The 26,063-nt window shown below is 38.2% G+C and overlaps 1 protein-coding gene across 3 annotated transcripts in view; it reads right to left on the minus strand.

Annotated features, from left to right (window-relative positions):
• Positions 1 to 13,302: 13,302 nt before the first annotated feature.
• The window catches only part of KIAA0825 (KIAA0825 ortholog), a 407,438-nt gene continuing 394,677 nt past the window's right edge, over positions 13,303 to 26,063 (minus strand). For all 3 annotated transcript variants that reach the window (XM_047731565.1, XM_047731566.1, XM_047731567.1), the window contains one exon: positions 13,303 to 16,084. In XM_047731565.1, the coding sequence (XP_047587521.1) occupies positions 15,967 to 16,084 (118 nt within the window). In that variant the 3' untranslated portion in view covers positions 13,303 to 15,966. The remainder of the gene's footprint in view (positions 16,085 to 26,063) is intronic.

Genomic DNA, 26,063 nt, shown 5'->3' on the forward strand with positions numbered 1-26,063 from the left:
ATTTACTGCCATTGTATTACCTATAAGGTTGCTGTTCCTGTAGATTGTCTCTATTGCTTTCTACTCTTTGTTGCTTTTGGTTCTTTCTTTCCTGCTCAAAGTGTCCTCTTTAATATTTCTTGGAGAACAGATTTAGTGTTGATGAAGTCCTTTGGTTTTTGCTTGTCTTGGGAAATCTTTATCTTTCCTCCTATTCTGAATGACAGCCTTGCTGGATAAAGTATTCTTGGCTACATATTTTTCCCATTTAGCACATTGAATATATCGTGCTGCTTTCTTCTGGCCTGCAAATTTCTGTGGACAGATTTGCTGCTAACCATATTTGTCTACCCTTGTAGGGTAAGGACCTTTTGTCTCCAGCTGCTTTCAGAATTCTCTTTCTCTTTGTATTTTGCAAGCTTCACTATGGTATGTCTTCATTTTGACCTGTTTTTGTTGAGGGTAGTTCTCTTTGTCTCTTATACTTGAATGCTTGTTTCTTTTCCCTTATTAGGGAAATTCTTAGTTACAAGTTGTTCAAATAAACCTTCTGCCCCTTTTTCACATTATTCTTCTTCTCGGACTCCTATGATACAGATGTTTTTGCACTTTATGGAATCACTGATTTCCCTAAGCCTATGTTCATGATCTAATAGTTTTCTTTTCCTCTTTTTTTCAGCTTCATTATTTTCTGTAACTTTATCTTTTATATCACTTATTCATTCCTCTGATTCTTCCATCCTCATTGTGATTATATCCACTCAGTTTTGCATCTTAGTTATAGCATTTTTTATTCAGGCCTTACTACTTTTTAGGTCTTTTGTATATACAGCAAAAATTTCTCTCGTGTCTTCTATCCTTTTTACAAGCCTAGATAGTATTCTTATGGCTGTTGTTCTAAAATATTGTTCAGTTATATTGCTTATATCTGTTTTTGAGCAAGTCCTTGGCTGCTGTTTCTTCTTGATCTTTCTTTTAGGGAAAATTCCTTCATATTGTCATTTTGGCAAAATTTCTGTCTTTCGTGTCTTATGAAGGCTTTTTATTTTTCCTGCTCCTGAGAGTAATGCTATATTAAAAATTGGTCATACACTTTCCAGGGCCTGGCACTTCAGGAAGTGTTTCTGACGTATGCTGCCAGCATTCTGTTGTGTCTTAGCTGCTCTTTCCCACAGGTCTATGAAGTTCCTCCTTGCTTGCAGTGGGAAGTGTTTGGGCCTTTACATAGGTGTGCTTTGATTTGTTTGTTAAGATAAGCCTGATAACAGAAAACAAAACAAAACAAAACAAAAATCATGGTCCAAAAAAAACAAAAAAGGAAAGGGAACCAAAATAGCAAACAGACAACTATAAACTTGATTCCCAAAAACAAAAAAACAAAAAACCAAGAAAAGGGTGCATACAAACACACAAACAAAAAACTATAAGCCTGATTTCAAAGAAGAAAAAAAAAAGCACATGCAGGGGGCCTGTGTTGTTCCTGTGGGGGAGAGGCCCACTGGGCTGGCTCTCAGTCAGACCTGGTCTAGTAAAGCTGCCCTGCAAGCCACAGGGCGGGTGGGGTTTGATGTAAGATTCTCCAGCCTCTACTGGGGCACTGTGTTTCTCAAGTCCAACAATGCTGGTGGGCGAGGGGGCAGTGTGACAGTAGAAGATAGCATCACTCCACCCTCTTGTCCCTGGGGAGGGGAACTGATAGCCACTGCTTTTCAGGAGGCCCTTAAAGAAACGCAAACAATCTCCCCTTCTGTAGCCCAAGCCTCTATCAGATCCCTGCCCTCAACCCGTCTGTACCTGGGCCTTTGACAAGTCTGGCACCACAGTACTCCTATGCTTTATCTCTGGTATGCTGCTGGGGTTAAAACTCCAAATCTTAAATGACCTGGTAAAGCATGAACAAGATCTTCTCCCCCTGAGGAGAGCCTTGCAGTACTTTGCCCAACATCGTGATGGTGTCTGGACCTTATGGTGCAGCACAGTAAAAAGCTGTGAATGGGTTATCTGCCCTCTACACTCACAGTTCTCCTATGTTTTATCTCTGGTTGGGGGTGCCTAGGATTTGAAACTTCAAATCTTAAATGACCTAGCAAGGCTTGGACCTGCTTTCCTCCCCTGGAGGAGAACCTCACAGCGCTGCCCCCAGTATTGCTCTGTCCCAGAAAAGCAGTTGCATGACAGTGAAGGTGCCTGGAGTCTATGGTGCAGCACAGCAAAAAGCTGTGGCCATGTTTTCTACTCTCTGCACATGCCTCTGTCCCCTGCTGTTGAATGGCTGCTCAGTGGCATCCACTGGGTTCCTTGTCCTTGAGAGAGAATCTGTCCTCTTCCCCATGTACCCCAGGAAGGAGGATATTCTCCCAGTGCAACCAAGGGGATCCCCACACCAGGCTGTCCACCATCAACAACCAGGCCTCCAACCTCCCTTCCCCAGGGCGCCGCTGCCTGCCCAGTTTGATTCTAGCAAATGGTGTGGACTTCTGAAACCTCAGAATTTGGGCTCCACAGTTTACAAAAAACTTGGAATAGTCAGTTCCTCTCAATTCCTGACTCAGTGGTTCTGGAGGAGTGTTTTTCTTGCATCCCAATGTACTCCTCTCCAACTCCCCATCCTCTCCACAAAAAAGGGCTCCCACCCCCTCCATGGCAGGGTGGCTTTTCTCTCCCTGAATTTATGTCTCTGAACCTTGCAGCTGCCATGTTCTTTCCCTTTAATTGTGTAGATTGTTTTCTTAATCCTCAGATGGATATCCTAGTTGTTTAAACTGTTTTGACACTGATCTAGCTATGGTAAAGGGACAAGCAAGCCCAGGGTTCTCCCACTACTCTGTCATCTTAATTCTTCCTTGGGAAATATCTTAATTTGAGGTGATCGTGTGCTTTACAAAACAAAGGGAGAATGGATGTTGCAAATAGAACTAGCAGTTCTGCCTTGGGCCTTAACATCCACATTATCTCCAGGAAGACATTTCCCAAGCAGATTGCTCACTCTCTATGAGGAACCATTCTTAGTATGTTAGCCAGGGCAAAAGAGTCCAAATACACTTATCTGAGCCCAAGATAGCTGTTTCTGTTTAGGTGGCCATCTTGAAACAGAAGCTTCCCTCAGTGATTTTCAAAGTGCCTTGAAATTACTTTAAGAATTTTCTAAGAAAGGGGATATGTACTATCTAAATAACTTTCTTAACCTTCATATCTCTTGTATAAATTGTATTTCCTAAAGTAGGAATTCATCTGAAGAAAGCATTACTCTGTGAAAGTTTGAAAGCTGTTGTCACTATCCTCTACAGATAGCAAAGGCTCTCTAGTTGCAGAATGTCAGAGCAAATTTTGCCTCTCCCTTCTGTAATCCTAGCACCGTTGAATCGTCTAGGGACAGTTCGACTACATTGACTCACCAGTTCCGTTCCTGTTATTTTTAAGACTTTCTTGGCACAACACCAAATACCAACACAAATAAATGCTTCTTCATTTTTCCTTTTCTATTTGGTTTAAAGATAACCAATTCAACTTATAGATTTTGTTGCCTAAGGTGAAACATCTTGAGCCTATGTAACTCTTAGCTTTAACAGTGCTTACCATGTTAGAGCCAAATACAGCATACAGTACAACACAATTTATATGTGTAGTAACTTTAATTTCTGTAACTGATCTCATCTTGTTTTATAGCTCTCATTTCTGTTAGGGTAGGTTTTGTTGTTGTTTTTGTTGTTTAAAGATTTTATTTATTTGACAGAGATCACAAGTAGGCAGAGAGGCAGGCAGAGAGAGAGGGGGAAGCAGGCCCCCCTCTGAGAACCCGACTAGGGACTCGATTCCAGGACCCTGGGACCATGACCTGCGCCAAAGGCAGAGGCTTTAACCCACTGAGCCACCCAGGTGCCCTTTGTTGTTGTTTTTGTTTTTGTTTTTAATCCTTAATTTTACCAGTTAAATCTAGTCTTCTTTTCTAGTTTAAAATTGTATTCTCATAAGTGTTTCTCAATCTAATGACTAAACTGCCCATTATTGACATTTGACCCCATTTCCTTTTCCTTCTCAAGATAGTATTGAGTGTAAGGGAAATTTAAGTATAAGGTGGATGGAGCAGGAGCCTCTGTCTTCATGCTGTCCTTTGGGTTCTTGTTGCAATCCATTAAGGTGACCTTCTATTTGTCTGGTTCCTGAGATTTCTACAGTAGGGTACAGTTGGGTGTGGGTTGGTCTGTGTGGTCTATGTTCATCCCCTTTTTTTTATGTCATTGTCCTAGTATTCTTCATTTCACTGTAATTTGCCTCTGGTTATGGTCCCTTCAGTCTGTGTTCTTTGTCTTATGACACCAGTCCTAGGACTGAAAAACTGTTGATGGAACGTTTTCAATAATACATTTGAAGGTTTGTTACAGTGCTCTTTTTTAAGATTTTATTTATTTATTTGACAGAGAGAGAGGGAACGCAGGTAGGGAGAGAGGGAGAAGCAGGCTCCCCACTGAGCAGGAGCCCAACGCGGAGCTCAATCCCAGGACCCTCGGGTCATGACCCAAGCCGAAGGCAGATGCTTAACCAACTGAGCCACTCAGGTGCCCCGGTTCATTACAGTTCTTAAGAAGAAAAAGGTTAACTAAGAATATTAAATAATACCAGCCCAGTCCTGTTTATACCAAACAGTATCAACAAAAGATTGCAAATTCCAAGCATGAGAAAAGTTGTCGAAACAAAGAACTTATATTCTTAAAGACACAAAAAGAAGACCTTGACCTCTTACTTTACATCGTATACAAAAAATTCAAAATGGGTCATATACCTAAATACATATGGTAAAAACAGTCTTCTAGCAAATATAATAACTTCATGTCTTTGGGATGAGCAAATATTTCTTATGTTACAAAAAGTATGAACCATAAAAGAAAAGATAGTAAACTGGACATCACAAAAAATTTTCTTTTCATTGTGGAACAGCTGTCTCATTAGCATGTAAAAGATGATCTGGGCTCCAGTGTTTTCAAAGCACCACACTTAAGATAGACCTTCCATCCCAGGAGTGGGTGCTGAGCAGGAGGAGAGAGGCCCTACCTCTTGACTGCATATGCCAGGGACTTAGCCTCCATACCAGGTGGTTGAGGGCAGGATTAGAAGTGTTGAAATCCTGCTCTTTTCAGGAATAAAGTCCCCAGGTTGGAAGGATTGGGGAAAGGGAACTCTGTTTTTTGCTGCAACCTTCTGAAGTGGAGTCTTTGCTTCACAGGGAGCAGTTAGGAAGCGAGTGGTCTTGGTTCAGGTACCACATACTCTAGCTTTTCTGACAAAATTCTGGAATAGATTTTTTTTTAATCTCTTTTTAAAATTTATTTCATTTATTTGAGAGAGAGAGCGCACAAGCAGGCAGAGTGGCAGCCAGAGGGAGAGGGAGAATTAGGCTCCCTGCTGAGAAGAGAGCCCAATGTGGGGCTCCATCCCCAGATCCTAGGATCATGACCTGAGCCAAAGGCAACAGCTTAACCGACTGAGCCACCCAGGTGCCACTGGAGTCAATCTTTTTTATTTGCTATTTGCATATGAGAGAGACATTTCCAGAGCCCTTACATGTATTTTTTTAATTTTTGTTTTTGAACTCTTCTTTGGGGGAGTGGAGTTTCTCATGCTGTTATGCTAGAAGTCAGTACCGGGTGTGCAGTTTGGGACAGCTGGAGTCTCTTTTTATTTCTGGTGTGTTAATTTTACTTTTAAGCCCAGATCCAGTATTCTGTTTTTCATTTGTTATATTACACTTTTTAATACTATGTGGTTGGGTTAGAGGTGGTGTGTTAAAGCCTGAAATTTGCTGTTCATCTCTTTTTTAAAATTGACATATAATTGACATACAACATCATATTAGTTTAAGGTATACAACGTAATTACTTGATATTTATATATACTGTGAGATGATTACCATGAAAAGTCTAGTTAACATCCTTCACCATACATAGTTAAAATTTCTTTTCTGGTAATGAGAATTTTTAAGGTTTACTCTCAGCATATATGAAATATATGAAATGCATTTTTGAAATGCATATATGAAATATATGAAATGCAAATATGAAATATCATTTTAAATATAGTCATCATGCTGCACATTACAACCCCATATCTTATTTATTTTATAACTTGAAGTTTATGCCTTTTGACCTATTTTGCCCACTCCCCCTCCAGTCCCACGTCTGCAATCATCAATCTGTTTTCTCTGCATAGGAGCTTGTGTTTTTGTTTTAGATTCCACCAAAAAAATTAGATCATACAGTATTTCTTTTTCTCTCTCTAAGACAAGAATCATCCATCGTGTCACAAATGGCAAGATTTCACTCCTTTTTATGGTTGAATGGTATGCCAGTGTGTGTGTGTGTGTGTGTGTGTGTGTGTACATTTCCTTCATCCATTAATCTAGTAATCTAGTAATCCATGAATCTATCAGTGACCACTTAAGATTGTTTCGATGTCTTAGCTATTTTTTTTTAAAGATTTTATTTATTTATTTGACAGAGAGAGAGATCACAATTAGGCAGAGAGGCAGGCAGAGAGAGAGGAGGAAGCAGGCTCTCCCTTCGGAGCAGAGAGCCCGATGCGGGCCTCAATCCCAGGACCCTGGGACCATGACCTGAGCCGAAGGCAGAGGCTTTAACCCACTGAGCCACCCAGCGCCCTCGATGTCTTAGCTATTATAAATAATGCTGGAATGAATATGGGGTTGCATTTTGTTGTTGTTGTTAGTATTTTCATTTTCCTCAGATAAATACCCAGAAGTGACTTGCTAGATCTCATGGTATGTTTATTTTTAATCTTTTGAAGAACTTCCACACTGTTTTCCATAGTAGCTGCACCAATTTACATTGCCATCAACAGTGATAAGGATGCTCCACATCCTTACCAACATTTGGTATTTTTTGTCTTTTTTTTTTTTTCTTGATAGTAGACATTCTAGCAGGTGTGGTATAATATCTCATTGTGATTTTGATTTGCATTTTCCTGATGATTAGTGATGTTGAGCATCTTTTCATGTACCTCTTGGCCATCAGTATGTCTTTGGAAAACTATTCAGATTTTCTGTTCATCTCAATCAGAATTTTTTTCTATTGAGTTGTATCAGTTTTAAAATATTTTGGATATTAGCCCTTTATCAGATATATAATATGCAAATATTATCTCCCATTCAATAGGTTGCCTTTTCATTTTGATGGTTTCCTTTGCTGTGTAGATTTTTAGTTTGATGTAATCTAATTTGTTTATTTTTACTTTTGTTGCCTTTGCTTTTGCTGCCAAATTCACAAAATTATTGCAAAGACATATCAAGGAACTGACCAGTTGTGTTTTCTATTATAAGTTTTATGGACGGGGGGTGCCTGGGTGGCTCCGTTGGTTGAGCGTCCAGCTCTTGATTTCCACTCAGGTCATGATCTCAGGCTTGTGAGGCTGGGCCCCATGTTGGGCTCTGCACTGGGCATGGAACATGCTTAAGAATTTTCTCTCTCCCTAACCCTCTGACCCTGATACCACCTTCCAAAGAAAGAAAGGTAGAAAGTTTTATGGTTTGGGTCTTACATAAAGCTTTAATCCATTTTGAGTTGATTTTTGTTTAGGGTATAAGATAGAGGTCCAGTTTTACTCTTTTGCATGTGACTGCCCAGTTTTCCCAACACCATTTATTGAAGAGACTATTTCTCATTGTATATTGTTGGCCTCTTTGTTATAAACTAATTAACCATGTAAGTATGGGTTCATTTCTGACATCTGTAATCTGTTCCATTGTTCTTTGTGTCTGTTCTCATGCCAGTCCCATACTGTTTTGATAACTATAGTTTTGTAATAGAGTTTGAGATCAGGAAATATACTTCCAGCTTTGTTGTTCTTTCTAAAGATTATTTTTGATATTTTTATAGTTCTGTCCAAATTTTAGGATTGCTCATTCTACCTTTGTGAAAAGTATGATCAGTACTTTGATAGGGATTATATTAATTCTGTAGATTGTTTTGGGAATTATGGACATTTTAACACTGTTAATTCTTTTAATCCATTAGCAATGGAGAAGAAATCCACTAATTCCATAATCCACAATGCATCTTTCCATTTATTTGTGTCTTTTTCAATTAATTTTTTTAATGGCCTATAGTTCTGAATGCACAGACCTTGTACTTTTCTGGCTTAATTTATTTCTAGATATTTTATTCTTTTTGATGGCATCATAAATGGGATTATTTTATTTCTCTTATAGTTAATTATTAATGTATAGAAAATGCAACAGATTTTTGCATGTTGATTTTGTATCACACAGCTTTACTGAATTTATTGATTGACTCAAAGTTTTGTGGTATAGTTTGGTATATATAAAGTCTCATTTTTTTTTTGTTAAGATTTTATTTATTTATTTGAGAGAGAGACAGTGAGAGAGAGCCTGAACAAGGAGAAGGTCAGAGGGAGAAGCAGACTCCCCATGGAGCTGGGAGCCCAATGCGGGACTCAATCCCAGGACTCTGGGATCATGACCTGAGCCGAAGGCAGTCGTCCAACCAACTGAGCCACCCAGGCGTCCCAAGTCTCATTTTTTTTTTAAGATTTTATTTATTTATTTGACAGATGGAGATCACAAGTAGGCAGAGGCAGGCAGAGAGAGGGAAGCAGGCTCCCCGCTGAGCAGAGAGCCCGATGCGGGGCTCGATCCCAGGACCCTGAGATCATGAACTGAGCCGAAGGCAGAGGCTTAACCCACTGAGCCACCCAGGCGCCCCAAGTCTCTTTCATTTCTGATATATTTGTTGAGTCCTCCCTTTTAGGTTAAAGCTTTATTAATTTTATTTATCTTTTCAGAGAATCAGTTCTTCGTTTCATTCATCTTTTCTATTGCCTTTTTTAGTCTCTATTTTATTATTTTTCTGATTTTTGTTATTTCCTTCTTTCTACTAACTTTGGGTTTTGTTTGTTCTTCTTCTAGTTCCTTGAGGTGTAAAGTTAGGTTGTTTGAGATTTTTCTTGACCTTGAAATAAACATTTATCACTGTGAACTGCCCTCTGAGCTTCTTTTGCTGAATCCCATAAGTTTTGGTGTCCTGTGTTTCCATTTTCATTTGTCTCAGTGTAGTTTTTTATTTCTCTTGATTTCTTTGATTCATTGGTTGTTCAGTAGCGTGTTGTTAACCACATATTCATGAATTTTCTAGTTTCTTCTTGTAATTGCTTTCTAGTTTCCTACCATTGTGGTGAGAAAAGATGCTTGATATAACTTTAGTCTTATTAAATTTATTAAGACTTTTTATGTGGCCTAATCTTTGATCTGTCCTGGAGAATGTTCCATGTGCATTTGAAAAGATTGTGTACTCTGTTGTTGGATAGAATGTGTATATATCCATTAAGTCCATCTGATGTAATGGGGTGTTTAAGGCTGATGTTTCCTTGTTGATTTGTCTCATGTTGATGGGAAGCCAGTCCCTCAAGCAGCAAGGTTTTAAAGGTTTTTTAAAGGTTTTAAAGTAAGCAAATACATATCGCTCTTTGGGACTGCAAGCATAAGCTCCAGTTGCTGCCAGAGCCAGGTATCTAGAGGAGTTGATCTGGGCAGAAGTTGCAAAAATTGTAGCTCCAGATGAGTGTATAAGCTTCTTTCTGGGAGATACTGGAAAGCTGTAGCAAGGCTGAGGGAGAGTGTCTCCTGGTCTTTGCTACCCATGGACATCTCTGTAGACGTCTAGATACGTGCCAGACCTGAAGTCTGCCCCTCAGGCTGAAGCTCCAGGACAAGTAAAAGGCCTCTTTCACAGAAATTCTCAAAACATGTTTTAGTCTTCCGTTTCTGTTATGCACTTGGGGTGGTAGCCCAGAACTGTCTCCCTCATTGTTAGAGCCCTGTGAGACCCAGGAACATAAGCTTCCCCTGGCCACCAGAGCCAGGCAGTGAAGGGGCATCCCCTGCATGGCGCAGAAAAGACCAGAGCACGACAAGTAAAATCACTTCATCAGGTGTGTGTAAAAGTTCCCTTCCAAAAGATACTGGTGCTTTGGTGCATGGTAGATGGAGAGTAGGAAGACAGTGCCCATCTTTCAAGGTTTCTGGGAAGGCTTACAGATAGTCCTGAGATGTGTTTTGAATTAAAAGTCTGCCCCATAGGCTGCAGCTGTGATGATAAACTAACAGGCCTCTTTACAGATTAAACTCCTGGCTTCCTTGCCTTTCTCTATGCCCTGGGAGTGGAAGCTACTTAAGAATTCGTTCTCCATTGCTTAGTTTCCTGTGGGAACCTTGACCATAAGCCCCACTACCAGAGCCAGGTGATGTAGAGGTGAACCCTGATGGCAGCCACAAAAACTATGGTGCTAGACAAGGGCATAAGCTCCTTTCTGGGAGATAATAGGGAGCTGGAGTGAGGCAGAAAGAGAGCACAAAGATTTCATTTACTGGTCTCTGTTTCCTGAGAGCTTCTCCCTAGATGAGTGCCAAAGCAAAAGCCTGCCTTAGGCCTAAGCTCCTAAATAAGCAGGTAAGCCTCCCTCCCAGAAAGACTGCTATGTATTGGTGGGGGTGGGGGAGTGGGTGGGATGGTGGTCATCTGCTCATCTGCTCTCTGTGTAGTGCCCTGGGATGGTAATTTGCCAAGAATGGTCTCTGCAATTGTTACACTCCCATAGCACCCAGGAACACAAACCTCTCCCTAGCCTCCACAGTCAGGTGAAGAAACAGCATCCCCTTGGGGGCATTCATAAAAACTGGGGTACCAAAAGGTGAAACCATTCCCCTCTGGAAGATAGTGGCACTCTTCAGTGCAGCAAAGGGAGAATGTGTAGATGGTGCCCACTGGCTAGAGCAAAGCTGAGGGTTTGTAAAGGTGGTGCCCACTGGAAAGAAACAAAAAGATGATGTCCACAGGTTACAGAGCAGTAAAGGGAGGTGTAATGATTCTGCCCACTTTGGGGACGGGGAAAAGCCTAGGCTTTTGAAAAAAAAAAATTCAGGAATGCAATGCATTATGGTGCTTTTAGATTAGCAAATGAGATTCTTCCACATAAAGTTTGGGCATGATCAGCTCCTTCTGATGTGGGGCAGGTAAGTCTGAGTGTATGATTTCTTTCAGACTTATTTTTCAGATTACTGTAGATTTGTATGTCTTGTATATACAAGCCCCATTGTTTTTCAAAGCTAGATGTTTTGGGGACTCATCTCTTAGGTGAAGATCTTAAAAGTTGAAGTTCCCCATTTGGGGTTCAAACCATTCTCTTTAGGGAGAAGCTGTGGGTTTTGAGTTCCCTCCTGATTGTATTTTGTCAAGCCAATGGTTGGTTTTATGGTGAGCATGTGTTTCCGTCTTTCCTACCTGCTTTGATGTGGTGTTTTTTCTCATTTGCCTGATGTGTAGCTGTTGCTTAGCTAGTTTTTAGGTTTTTTCCAAGGGAATTGTTCCATGTGTAGCTGTAGATTCAGTGTGTCCGCGAGAGGAGGTCAGGATCTTCCTATATTGCCATCTTGAAGTAGAACCTCACTGTGCATCTTTATTTAAAATCTGTGTCAGTTTCTTCACATTTCTATAACTAATTTTCCCATTATTATCTAAAATGGGGCTCTCAATGCAAATCTCAGTAGGGACTTAGAGGGATTTAATTGGCTATTTTATATACAGTATTTGGCACATAGCCTGGCTTACTGTAGCAATAAAAATTAAGTCCTGGCTCTTTATTCCCAGTTCTACTTCCACTTTTCAACATGGTTACTGTCATAAAGGATATTTCAGTGCCTAAGTCCTGATTTGTTGTGGATAGACTCCAGAGTAGCTGCCATCATCCTCACCTCCTGGCATTCATGCTGTTCTGTGTTCCCTTCCCCTGAGCATGGGCAGGATGAGTTATTTGCTTTTGACCATTAGAATTTCTTAAAGGTGATGGAATGTGCATGGGGTGTGTAACATTGACCTTGCAAGGAGATTCTTTGTCTCTTGCAGACTTTGAGGAAGCAGGAGTCCATTTTGGGAAGATGATTGTGGCAAGTAACTAAGGTCCTGAGTCTGATACCCTGCAGGGTAGTGAATGCTCTCTACAACCATGTGAGCTTTGAAGTGAATCCTTCCTCAGTTGAGCCTCAGATGAGACCACATCCCTGGCTGATACTTTTATTTTAGCTATGTAATGTCCTAAACCATGCCCAGACACTTTACACACAGAGACAATAAGATAATATATATTGTTTTAAGCTGCTAAATTCTGTCAGTAACTTTTTTTAGCAATAGGTAACTAATACAGATCTTTATTTGTGCAAATAATTATATTTTTAAAAGTAGAAGTGTTTTATAAGGTTTTGAATTCTTTAAATTCTGGAGAAACAAGAGTTTACTGCTTTACTGATAGTAATGTTGAAAACATTTCTCAAAGGCAAAGCAGTTAGTTTTTGTTATTGTGTGGAGTAATAGCTGATGCTGAATATAATGGCCTCCTAGTTTCCTATTAAAACTTAAGAGCATTCAGCCATCTTGTTAGGAATATTTTGCAGTGGAATTTCCATATACTGCAGTTTTGGAGTGTGTGCGTGCGTGTGTGTGTGGTTAAAAAAAGAAAAAAAGTAACATAAAATCTACCATCTTAACCATTTTAAAGTGTATAGTTCAGTAGTGTTAAGTATATTTACCATGTTGTGAAACAGAGTTCTAGAACTTTTCCATCTTATAAAACTGAAACTCTGTACTATTCCACAACTCTTCTTTTCCCTAGCCACTAGTAGCCACCATTTTACTTTCTTTCTCTATGAATTTGACTAGTTTAGCTACCCCACATAAGGGGAACCATAGAGTATTTGTCTTTTTCTGACCGCCTTTTTTTTTTTTTTTTAGGATTTTATTTATTTGTCAGAGAGAGAGAGAGAGTGAGCACACAGGCAGACAGAGTGGCAGGCTCCTCGCTGAGCAGGGAGCCTGATGCGGGACTTGATCCCAGGACCCTGGGGTCATGACCTGAGCCAAAGGCAGCTGCTTAACCAAGTCATCCCCTGACTGCCTTATTTCATTTAATATAATGTCCTCAAAGTTCATCCATGTTGTAGCATGTGATAAGATTTCTTTCCTGCTGAAGTCTGAATACAGTTTTTTTGTGTTCTTATTATGAAATATTTCAAAAATGAAAAGTATTTAAAAACCTTAAAACTTCTTTCTAATAAAAAATTTTAAATACAAACAGCCTGAAGTTCTCTGTGACTTAGGCATATATGAAATGAAATAATAGAATACTTTGAGTAAGCACATATTGGCAGACAAAATAAGGTGATTTATTTTTCACATTTCTTGCTAGATAATTCTATAAAGAGTGTTTGGTAGAGACAACAAAAATGTAAAATACCCGAAATTCACATTATCACCTATATTTTATTAAGAATTCATACTGTTTCACATAGTAACTGATAAACCATTAATAAAATAGATATATCTTTATAATTACATAAAAATACAGTTAAACAGAACACAGAAGGAAGATAGTACTTTTGTAATAAGCATATTGGGATTTATAAAGTATTAGACTTCATTCCTGTTGTTAACTTACACAAATGTAAAATAAACATGAAAAAGAGTAACCATTTTGAAATACCATTCTTATACTTAAGAAACATGTTAAGCATAAAGTCAAAATGATCTGATAAATCAATGTTTTATCATTTAGCATACCCAGTTATAAATTTTATTCTACTTACAGCGGCAGTAATTTCACAAAGGAAAAATAGAATTCATTGGGGGAGCCTGGGTGGCTCAGTTGGTTAAGCAACCAACTTTTGATTTTAGCTCAGGTCATGATTTCAGGGTTCTGAAATCGAGCTCTGCATCAGGTTGTGTTTTGGGCATGGAGCTATGTGCTGGCATCTTTCTCCTCTGCTCCTCCCCACTGCTCAATCACTGTTTCTCTCTCTCTCTCTGCTCAAAGGAAGAAGGAGAAGAAGGAGAAGGAGAAAATTCATCTGCAAGCTCTTCTGTTTTCTATTTTTCTCTCCTTCCGGTTGATCTCCTTCTCCCCTTACTATTCTAAATTCCTTTCAAATGAAGCCATAGAGAAAATTTTTTTCTAGAGGAAATAAGTCACTTCTCAGGATTACTATAGAAATGTACAAATTCAATTAAAAAAAATAGTGTTAAAAGATGATCTTTAGATATATTAGAAGACAAGAACCCAGATGTGAAATCCTTTACTCTGTAAGATTATTTAATTGGCTCAGTTTATTTTTATTTTGACTTTCTATTTTAGTGTCTTTCTAGTAAAATATGCAATTTTACACAGACCATTACAAAGCTGAAGAAACTCAATTGTTGTCTTAAATTGGTTATTATAGTAACTGTTTATAGGTAAATTCACTTCTCATGAAAATTTCTTACTATTTTTTAAATGGTTTGTATAGAAATTTTAAATTATTTATTTTAGGGAGAAAGCATGAGTGGGGGGAGAGGTACAGGGGCAGGGAGAGGGAGAGAATCTCAAGCGGACTCCACCCTGAGTGTAGATCCCAAAGTGGGGCTTGAGGTCCCAAGATTGGGACCTAAGCTGAGACCCAAGTGTCAGATATTTTAAGCCACTGTGCCACCCAGGTGTCCCAGCCTGTATAGAATTTTTAGAAATTACTTCAACTGTGTCTTAAAACACTTGACTCATGATTATACTGGTCAACAAAAATACATTTTTTAGAAATAAGATGTGTTACTGGTAGGCAGCTAGCTACATGGCCATTTATATGTTTTTATGTAGGAATTAATGCAAGAGATTTTCTAAGGTGGCCTCCTCTGCACTCTAAGCTTTTGCTTTTTGAAAAATGCATAAGTACTTTCCTTTGGAAATTGTGTAGCCTACACATATTTTATAAAAATCACAGAATGTGGGAATATGGACAATCTGAGAATATCAGAATCATGAAGTTCGATATCATATGTTCTAAAAGAGGTAAGGCTTCTCCCAGATAATCCTGTAGATTGCTCAACAGTCAAATTGCCTTTTTGTCTTCTTTTAATGACAGTCATTCAAACAACTGTGTTTATTAATTGCCCAATACATGAATAATTCTGTGGCAGGGATTTGGGGAGACTATGAAATCCCTTAAAAATGGCTTAAAAATCTCTTAAAAATGGCTCGTATTGCAAGCCATTTGAGGTTTTCATAATCTAGTACCATGTACTAATAGGAAGAATATAGTAATTATAATTTGATGTACAGGGCACTAGAACACATTCCATTTCCTGTGTGTGTGTGTGTGTGTGTGTGTGTGACTATAACAGAAATAAAAGAAATAACAGAAACCATGGGATTGCTTGAATGAGTTTTGGAAGAAAGGTACTTTCCAGTTGGGAATAATGGTAAGCACATGAACCAAGAGGATGACAAGCAGTTGCTCGATTATGGAGACAATGGGTATAGGATCTGAAAGCATAGGATTGAAAGTTTGAACGTGGTATTTGAAAAACCACCTTAGGGAGAGATAGGACTAAAGTTATACTTCAGGAGAATGTTTTTGTGGTTATGATTCAGATAAACTGCATGAGGAAGAGGCTTTGGAAAAGGAGGCTGGCACACTGGTGGGTTTTAAAAAGTGACTAAGACCTGAACCTGGACTACAGCTATAAAATTAAATTCAAAGTTTCAGATGACCCTCAAGGGGCTATGTTACTCCATTCAACCTAACACGTAAACGCTGTATTTAAAAATCCTTATGGAAAAGATTTCCAAACATTTTGTCTGTTGTCATAGATACTTCAAGACTAAGAAGAAACAAAAATAATTCAAAGGGAACACGAGATGGCAGCAGTTATATCATATATAGAGAACAAATGAGGAAAGAAAAACATTTGAAATTATTTTTAAAGTAAAAAAATATGTAGCACTTTATTCGTTATGTGGTGTATTCCTTTTCATTTCAGAGATTACTCAGTTATTGGTTTCATGCTTCACAGCACATCTGAGGTTCATTCTGACTGTAGTAAAAATCCTACTCCATTACATGTGATTATTTCCTAAAATAAAGCTGTTGCTGTTTTCTGCACATTATGGTTCCTCTGTGTTATCTGTGGCAGAAGAGTCCTGGATGGTGCAAAATTGTTTTAAATGTTCCAGCATCAATTTTTCTTCCTCTTCCAGTCTCTCATCCTTCCTCATTTCCCATCTAAAAGAAAAATCATATCTTAGTATTTTTGAACTTCCAGACTATAGTCAAGCAGTTATTTAGGGCTCAAATATATGTAGTATATATTTAAACTTCAAAATTTTAAAATTTAGCCCATAGGGTTACCTTCTACTTCTTTCATGGAATGTTATAGATCAAAAACTGTCACTGCCCATTTTATATAGGTAAACTTGGGCATCATTAATTTGCATGTTAAATTGAATTTCTTCCAAGCAGGAAAATATCAATAACAGAAAATACTTATATAGCCCTATGTCATCGGCATTGTTTTAAACACTTGACATATCACTCTTTAAATCCATATTAGAGAATGTTGTTATTCCCATTCTACAGAGGAGTAAACTGAGATACAGAATGTTAATGTCACTTGCCCAGGTATCTTCGGATTGAAATCAGGGACCAGATTCTAGAGTTTATACTTAGAAATGCAACACTCACCATATTTTAAAAACCATTTATACTTATTATTAATAATGTTAAAAGTAGTTTGAGTACTTTATTTCCTGAAAAATGTTGCCAAAATTGGACTGTATATTTAAAAAAAAAAGAATTCTTTAAAATTCATGTAAATACATGGCATCCAAACATGAAAAATGAGCTTTACTTTTTTTATTCCATGGAAAGGTGTTAATATTGTACTGAGTAAATGAATTACTTTATGAACGTCAACAGAGCAAAATATGTAATATGCACATAAATATTTTGATCATTGTCTCTCCTTGTGAAAATTGAAAGCACGATCTCTGCTTCATTTAAATATCTGTATAATTAATGTAATTTAAATGTATTGTATACATAATAGAATCCAAGATAAGGATTTTTGAAGCTTCATGAGAATTGTAGGCATCTCACAGTGTAATTGAGCTGTTAGTAATTAATGATATTAAGCAACATAATTTATCTACCACAGCCTTCTTACATTTGCTTTGTGCTTATTAAGAAGAAATCATTTCCTATGAGAAGAAGAAATCATTTCATATGAGAATAAATTCTGACAAAGATAGGAGAAAAATATTACAACTACATTTTTTCTAATAATTTTACTTTATTGAATAAAACATTAGGGATGTGAAATGTATGTTTATTTACCTCAAGCCCTGTTTTATTTCAAATCTATAATTTTTTTTGAAGTACAGTTGACATCATATTAGTTTTAGGAGTACAACATACTGGTTTCATATTTATATACATTACAAAATGATCACAAGGATGAGTCTAGTTACCACCTATCACCATACAAGATTGTTATTAGAATATTGTTATTAGAATATATTTCCTGTGCTGCAAAATACATCCCCATAACTTATTCTGTAACTGGAAAGTCATATCTTAATCTGTTTCAATTATTTCATCAATGTCTGCACTTGCCTCTCCCTCCACCCCCAGCAATCTATGAGTCTGTTTCTGTCTTGTTCCACATGTAAGTGAAACCACATAATATTTGTCTTTCTCTGACTTATTTCACTTAGCATAACATCCTCTAGGTCTGTCCATGTTGTCACAAGTGGCAAGAATTCCTTTTTTTTTTTTTTAAGATTTTATTTATTTATCTGACAGACAGAGATCACAAGCAGGCAGAGAGGCAGGCAGAAAGAGAGGAGGAAGCAGGCTCTCCCTTCGGAGCAGAGAGCCCGACGTGGGGCTCGATCCCAGGACCCTGGGACCATGACCTGAGCCGAAGGCAGAGGCTTTAACCCGCTGAGCCACCCAGGTGCCCCAAGAATTCCTTTTTTTAATGGCTGAGTAATATTCCATTGTATACATACAGTGTATATCACATCTTTATCCATTTCATCTCTCTCTGGACACTTAGGTTGGTTCCATATCTTGGCTATTATAAATAATGATGCACTAAACATAGGGGTGCACATATCCTTTCAAATGAGTGTTTTTGTTTTTTTCCCAATAATACCCAGAAGTGGAATTGATGGATCGTATAGTTCTATTTTAAAATGTTTAAGTAACCTCCATACTGCTCTTCACAGCGACTTCACCAGTTTACTTTCCCACCAATGGTGCAAGAGGATTCTCTTTCTCTCTCTCTCTTTTTTCTACATTCTTGTCAACATTTGTTATTTCTGGTCTTTTTGATAGTAGCCATTTTGACAGGTGCGAGGTGACATCTCACTGTGGTTTTGATTTGCATTTCCCTGATGATTAGTAATATTGAGTATATTTTCATGTGCCTGTTGGCCATCTGTATATGTTTGGGAAAATGTCTATTCAGGTTCTCTGCTCATTTCGTAATCAGAGTTTGCTTTTCTGACACTGAGTTTTGAGGGTTTTTTTTTTTTTTTTTAATATATTGGAGACATTATTTTCAAATAACTTCTCCCATTCAGTAGGTTGCCTTCTTGTTCTGTTGGTTTTAGTTTGATGTAATGCCATTTTTTTTTATTTACTTATTTGACAGACAGATCACAAGTAGGCGGAGAGGCAGGTAGAGAGAGAGAGGAGGAAGCAGGCTCCCCGCTGAGCAGAGAGCCCGATTCGGGGCTTGATCCCGGGATCCTGGGATCATGACCTGAGCCGAAGGCAGAGGCTTTAACCCACTGAGCCACCCAGGCACCCCTGATGTAATGCCATTTTTATTTTTAAACTTTTTAACAGTTTTTTAAAGGTAATTTCTATACCCCAGATGGGCTCCCAGTTCACAACCCCAAGATCAAGAGTTGCATGTTCTTCCAACTGAGCCAGCTAGGCGCCCCATGTAGCGCCATTTTAAAACTTTTGCTTTTGCTGTCCTTGTCTGAAGAGACTGATAAAAAAAAATACTGCTAAGACAGACGTCAGAGAGCATTACTGCCTATGTCTTCTAGGAGTGTTATGGTTTTATGTCTTACATTTAAGTCTTTTATCCATTTTGTGTTTATTTTTGTATCTGGTGTTAGAAAGTGGTCCAATTTCATTGTTTTGCATGTAGCTATTCCTTTTTTCCCAAAACAATTTATTGAAGAGATCCTCTTTTCCCCACAGTGTTTTCTTGACTCCTTTGTCATAGATTAGTTGCCCATATAAAGCATGGGTAAATTTCTGGGATGTCTGTTGTTTTCTACTGGTGTGTGTGTGTGTGTGTGTGTGTATGTGTCTTTATTTATTTTGCCCATACCATACTGTTCTGATTATTAAAGCTCTGTGGTCTAGTTTGAATCTGTTTTGATTACTAAAGCTCTGTGGTCTAGTTTAAATTATCATGGTACCTCCAGATTTATTTTTCTTTCTCAAGATTGCTTTGGCTACATGGGGTCTTTTGTGTTTACATACAAATTTTAGAATTATTTGTTCTTGTTATGTGAAAAATGCTTTTGGGTGTTAATAGGGATTTCACTCAATCTGTAGATTGCTTTGGGTAGTATGGACATTTTAATAATATCAGTCCTTCCAATCCATGATCTTGGTGTATCTTTTCATTTATTTATGTTCTTTTCACTTTCTCTCATCACTGTCTTACAGTTTTCAGAGTATAGCTCTTTCATCTCTTTGTTTAAATTTATTCCTAGGCATTTTACTCATTTTGATATAGTTGTAAATGGGATTGATTTCCTCTTTTTCTAATAGTCATTAGTGTATAGAAACAGCAGATTTCTGTAAATTAATTTTTTTATCCTGCAACTTTACTGACTCCACTTGTTATTTATAATTGTATTTTTTAGTGGAGTCATTCCATTTTTTTATCTATAGCGTTAAATCATTTGCCAATAGTGGCAATTTTGCTTCTTCCTTTCCAATTTTGATGCCTTTTTTTTCCCCCTAAATTCTATGGCTAGGACTTCTAATACTACGTTGAATTAAATTGGCACCCTTATCTTTTTCCTGTATTTAGAAGAAAACCTTTCAACTTTTTACCATAGAGGAGTATTACATTAGCTTTGAGCTTATCACATAGGGCCTTTATTATGTTGAGGTACATTCACTCCATACCCACTTTGTTGAAAGTTTCTGTTATAAATGGGTGTTGAATTTTTGTTAAATGCTTTTTCTGCAACTATTGAAATGATCATATGATTTTTATCCTGCATTTTGTTAATGTGATTTATCACACTGATTGATTTGTTAATCAAACCACCCCTATATTCCTGGAGTAAGTTTCATTGCATTATGGTGTATGATTCTTTTACTGTATTGCTGAATTTGATTTGGTAACATTTTTTGAGGATTTTTCATCTATATTTATTGTGCATATTGCCTTTACTTTTCTTGGAAGTCTTTCTGTCTTGTTTTGGTATTGAGGTAGTGCTGGTTTTGTAAATTTAGTTTGGAAGTATTCCTTTCTTTTCAATTTTTTGGAATAGTTTAAAAAGGAAAAGTGTTAACTCTTTAAGTGTATGGTAGAGGGGGCACATGGGTGGTTCATTCGGTTAAGCGTCTGCCTTCGGCTCAGGTCATGACCCCAGGGTACTGGGATCTAGTCCCACATCAGGCTCCCTGCTCAGCAAGAAGTTTGCTTCTTCTTTTCCCTCAACCCATCCCCTCTGGTGGTGATTTCTCAAGTGTGCATGTGCACACTCTCTTAAATAAATAAATAAAATCTTTATCATACATAGATACATACATATTTGGTAGAATTCACCAGTGAAGCCCTGTGGTCCCAGACTTGTATTTGTTGGGATTTTTTTTTTTTTTGAATACCGAATCCATTTTCTTTTTCCTGAAGATTTTATTCATTTATTTGAGAGAGAAAACATGTGAGAGAGAGAGAGAGAGCAAACATGAGCAGTGAGAGGGGTAGAGGGGAGCTGTGAGCAGGGAGCCCAACATGGCTGATTCCAGGGCCCTGGAATCATGACCTGAGCCAAAGGCAGATGCTTAACTGACTGAGCCACCCAGGCACCCCGAATACTGATTCAATTTTATTGCTAGTAATTAGTCTATTCAGGTTTTCTGTTTCTCATGATTCAGTCTTGGAAGACTATATGTGCCTAGGAATTTTTCCATTTCTTCCAGGCTGTCCAATTAGTTGACATTCATTGTTCATAGTAGCCTCTTAAGATCATCTGTATTTCTGTGGTATAGGTTGTAATTTCTCTTTCATTTCTGATTTTATTTGGGATCTTTATTTTTTAAAGATTTTTATTTATCTGACAGAGAGAAAGAGCACATGCAGGGGAGAGGAGGAAGGAAAGGGAGAAGCAGGCTCCCCACTGAGCAGGGAGCCCGATGTCAGGCTCAATTCCAGGACCCTAAGATCATGACCCGAGCCTAAATCAGACGCTTAACTGACTGAGCCACCCAGATGCCCCCCGGGATCTCTTTTTTTCTTGATGAGTCTGGCAAAAGGTTTATCAGTTTTATCTTTGCAAAGAACCAGCTCTTAGTTTCATTGATCTTTTCTATTTTTTTTTCCTGTGTTTATTTCCTCTCTGAACTTTATTATTTCCTTCCTTCTACTAATTTTGGGCTCTGTTTGCTCTTATTTATGTATAATGTTAGGTTGTTTGAGATTTTTGTTTCTTGATGTAAGCTTCTCTGTGAACTTCCCTCTCAGAACTGCTTCTGCTTCATCCCTTAAGACAAACGGAAACACACTGTTTTGGAAGAGTGTGTTTCCATTTGTCTTAAGGTATTTTTTTTTTTTTAAGATTTTATTTATTTATTTGACAGACAGAGATCACAAGCAGGCAGAGAGGCAGGCAGAGAGAGAGGAGGAAGCAGGCTCCCTGCTGAGCAGAGAGCCCGATGCGGGGCTCGATCCCAGGACCCTGAGATCATGACCTGAGCCGAAGGCGGTGGCTTAACCCACTGAGCCACCCAGGCGCCCCATGTCTTAAGGTATTTTTAAATTTCCTCTTTGGTATCTTCATTAACCCACTGGTTATTTAATATGTTATTTAGACATTTTGTGTTTTTGTTTTTTCCTAGTTTTCTTCTTGTAATTGATTTCTAATTTTATCCCATTGTGGTCTAAGAAGAAGTTTGATATGGTTTCAGTTTTCTTATGTTTATTGAGGCTTGTTTTATGGCCTAACATGTGGTCCTTTCTGGAGAATGTTTCATGTGTACTTGAAAAGAATGTGTATTCTGTTGTTTTTGGATAGAATGTTATATTCCATCTGGTCTAATGTGTCATTTAAAGCCAATATTTCCTTGTTGATTTTCTGTCTGGATGATCTATCCAATGATGTAAATGCAGTATTAAAGACCCCATTACTGTTGTATTACTATCAATTTCTCCTTTTATGTCTGTATTTGCTTTATATATTTAGGTGCTCCTATGTTGGGTGCAGAGATATTTATAATTGTTAAATCTCCTTTTTGGATTGATCCATTTATAATTATATAATGTACTTCTCTCTATTTTGTTGCAGTGTTTTAAAGTCTATTTTCTGTGCTACAAGTATTGCTACCCCCCCTTTCTTTTTGTTTGGATTTGCATGAAATATCTTTTTCCATCCCTTCACTTTCAGTCTGTGTATATCTTTAGATACAAGTGAACCTTTTGTAGGCATCATTTAGATGGGTCTTTTTTTTTTTTTTTTTTAAATCCCTTCAGCCAATCTTTGACTTCTGGTTGGAGAATTTAGTACATTTACATTTAGAGTCATTATTGATAGGTCTGTATTTATTCAACATGTTAATTTTTTCTGGCTATTTTTATAGAGTCTTTTTGTTCCTTTCTTCTTCTCTTGCTGTCTGATGCCTTTTTTAGTATAATATTTGGATTCCCTTTGCTATATATTTTTTATGCATCTCTGGCAGATTTCTGGTTTGTGGTTACCACCACCCCAACACATGCACACAGTTTAACTTGATGGTCACTCCAGTTCATTTACATTGTAAAAGCACATTTTACTCCCCCCCCAACTTTTATGTTTTTGACATCATATTTCATACCTTTTATTTTGTGTATCCCTTACCTAATTATTGTAGTTAGAGTTGGTTTTAGTACTTTTGTTTTTAAACTTCATACTGGCCTAATAAGTGATTATTGGTTCAGTACATTATTACACAATTATCTTTACCAGAAAGATTTTTTTCTTTCATATATTATCTTATTTTTAGTTATGACCTTTTCTTTTCTGCTTTAATAAGTTTCTTTAGCATTTCTTATAAGACTGTTTCTGTGGTGATGAAATCCTTTAGCTTTTGCTTGTCTAGAATACTCTTCTTTCTTCTTCAGTTTTGACCTTTACCGGGTATAATATTCTTGGTTGTAAGTTTTTTCCTTTCAGCACTTTGAAGACATCATGCCACGCCCTTCTGGCCTGCAGAGCTTTTGCTGAAAAATCAGCAGGTAGACTTATATGGGTTCCCTTGTATATAACACGTTGTTTTTCTCTTATTGCTTTGAAGATTCTTTATCTTATTTTTTGACTGTATAATTATATGCCTTGCAGTTACTCTGTGGGTTAATCCTGTTTGGAAATCTGTGTTTCCTGGATTTAGATGTCTGTTTTCTTCCATAAGTTAAGAGAAATTTTCAGACATTATTTCTTCAAGTAAGGTTTTTGTCCCTTTCTCTCTTTTGTTGTTCTCGGACCCTGTAATGTGAATGTTAGTATGTTTGATGTTGTTCCTGATATCCCATAAACTATACTTGTTTTTTTCAAATACTTTTTTTCTTTTTGCTGTTTTGATTGGATGATTTCTACTACCTTGTTGTCAACTCACTGATCCATTTTTTTCTGTATCTAATTTATTAATTCCCTGTATTTTTCATTTCAGCTATTCTTCCACTCTGATTGGTACTTTCTTACATTTTTGTCTGTTGTATTTCTCACTGTGTTTATCCACTTCTTCTCCTGAGTTCTGTGGGCATCTATATGGCTATTACTTTGAACTCTTTATCAGGTAGATATTATTTATCTCCATTTCATTAAGATCTTTTTATAAGGGTTTTTGTTGTTGTTCTTTTGCTGGGAGTATATTCCTCTGTCTCTTCATTTTGCTTGACTCTCTATGTATTCAGCAAACTGGCTAAATCTCTTAGTCTTGAAGGAGTGTCCTTGTGTAGGAGATGTCTTCTGGGGTCAGATGTATGTGCTCCCTTGGCCACCAGAATCAGGTGCTCTAGGGACATTTCATGTGTGACCTTTGTGTGCCAGGCTGTTGTGAGGGTGCTGCTGCTGTAGATCCAGTGATCGGGGCTCTTCCCTTGGACCAGCTGGCTTGGTCACTACAGCTGCTGGTTAGGTTTCTTTCTGTGGCTCAGCTGGCTGGGGTTGCAGCAGTGTGTGTGGGGGGCTCTTCCCCTAATCAGGCTGACTTGGGCTGCAGTAGTGGGCAGGGCTCTCACATACCACCCCCCCACCTTATCCTCTGCCACCACAGCTGGTTGGTGCTGTGATGGGTGGTGGGACTCCCTTATGGGCCCAGCAGACATCCCTGCCAATGTTAGCATGTTGGAATGTTAGTACCAGCCTTGGCACAAGATAGAATGTGATTGCAAAAGTGGTTTGCCTGACAGTGTTTCCATCCCCAGAGAGTCTCTCAGAAGTTTCCCACCTGACTGACAGGTGTCTCAGGACTAATAAGTGGTTCTCCTTCACCTGTGTTCTAGGTGTTTTTCTAACTGGTGTTGTATCACTGGTTCTCAGGGCCAGACTATACACAAGCCCTTTAAGAGTAGGTTCTCCAGGGACGCCTGGGTGGCTCAGTTGGTTAAGCAGCTGCCTTCAGCTCAGGTCATGATCCCAGCGTCCTGGGATCGAGTCCCACATCGGGCTCCTTGCTCATCAGGGAGCCTGCTTCTCCCTCTGCCTCTGCCTGCCATTCTGTCTGCCTGTGCTTGCTCTCTCTCCCTCTCTGACAAATAAATAAATAAAATCTTAAAAAAAAAAAAAAAGAGTAGGTTCTCCATACCCTATAAATGATTTTTCTGGTTGTTATCCCTGTTAGTTGTCAAAGCCTGGCTTTTTAGGGGTTTGTCTCTCCTGTGAAGGAGAGGGTTGGAATGCCTAATGGAGAACTCCATCCCTTTACTCCTAAGGGGGAAGTTCTGTGTTTTTGAGATCCCTCTCAATTATGGATCACTGTACCTGGGTTGGACTTTTTCTTATTTTGGTGAGAACTTGTGTCTGTTACTCCTACACAGGTCAGTGCTGTCCTTCTGTCCCTCATTTTTTGAAGGCTCTGTTTACCAGTTTTCAGGGCTTTTGCTGAGGAAATTATTTTATATGTAGTTGCATATTTGTTGTTATATGTGGGAGGAGGTGAGCTAAGGTTCTTCCAGGAAGCCATCTTGAATCTTCTCTTATCCATAAGTTCTTAAGAGTTTATTTTTAATTCCATCATAATTTTAGGCTTTTTTTTTTTTTTTTAACACAGTGTAAAAACAAGTCAATTCTATCAAATAACTATTGGAAAAGAAAATAATCTATCGGGGCGCCTGGGTGGCTCAGTGGGTTAAGCCGCTGCCTTCGGCTCAGGTCATGATCTCAGGGTCCTGGGATCGAGCCCCGCATCGGGTTCTCTGCTCAGCAGGGAGCCTGCTTCCTCCTCTCTCTCTGCCTGCCTCTCTGCCTGCTTGTGATCTCTCTCTCTGTCAAATAAATAAATAAAATCTTAAAAAAATATATTAAAAAAAAAAAAGAAAAGAAAAAATAATCTATCAATTTGTTAAACACAACTGACTGGGAAACTTTGTTTAAAATGTCTATCCCTAGTTTATTTTGTTTAAAATCTGTAGTGGAAGCATGTCCCTTCAGAACCCAATAAACGTTGAAATCAATGTATTCTAGTTCTCCTTTAAAAGCATTATAGAGTGAGTATGGTGTTTGTTTTCTTTTCTTTTCTTTTTTTCCTGACTGTGGTAGCCTGCTCTCTTTCACTGTTGCTTAATTCTCCACCTGCCTACTATGGAAAACGAACTGCAACCTGACCCACACTCCAGCTGTCGGGAGTGAATTGTTGTATTTTAGTCACTAATAAGTGACAAAACTCTATGAGCAGAGAGCCCGATGTGGGGCCTGATCCCGGGATCCTGGGATCATGACCTGAGCCGAAGGCAGAGGCTTTAACC

The sequence above is a fragment of the Lutra lutra genome, chromosome 5 (genome assembly GCF_902655055.1).
Source record: "Lutra lutra chromosome 5, mLutLut1.2, whole genome shotgun sequence".
Taxonomy (NCBI): domain Eukaryota; kingdom Metazoa; phylum Chordata; class Mammalia; order Carnivora; family Mustelidae; genus Lutra; species Lutra lutra.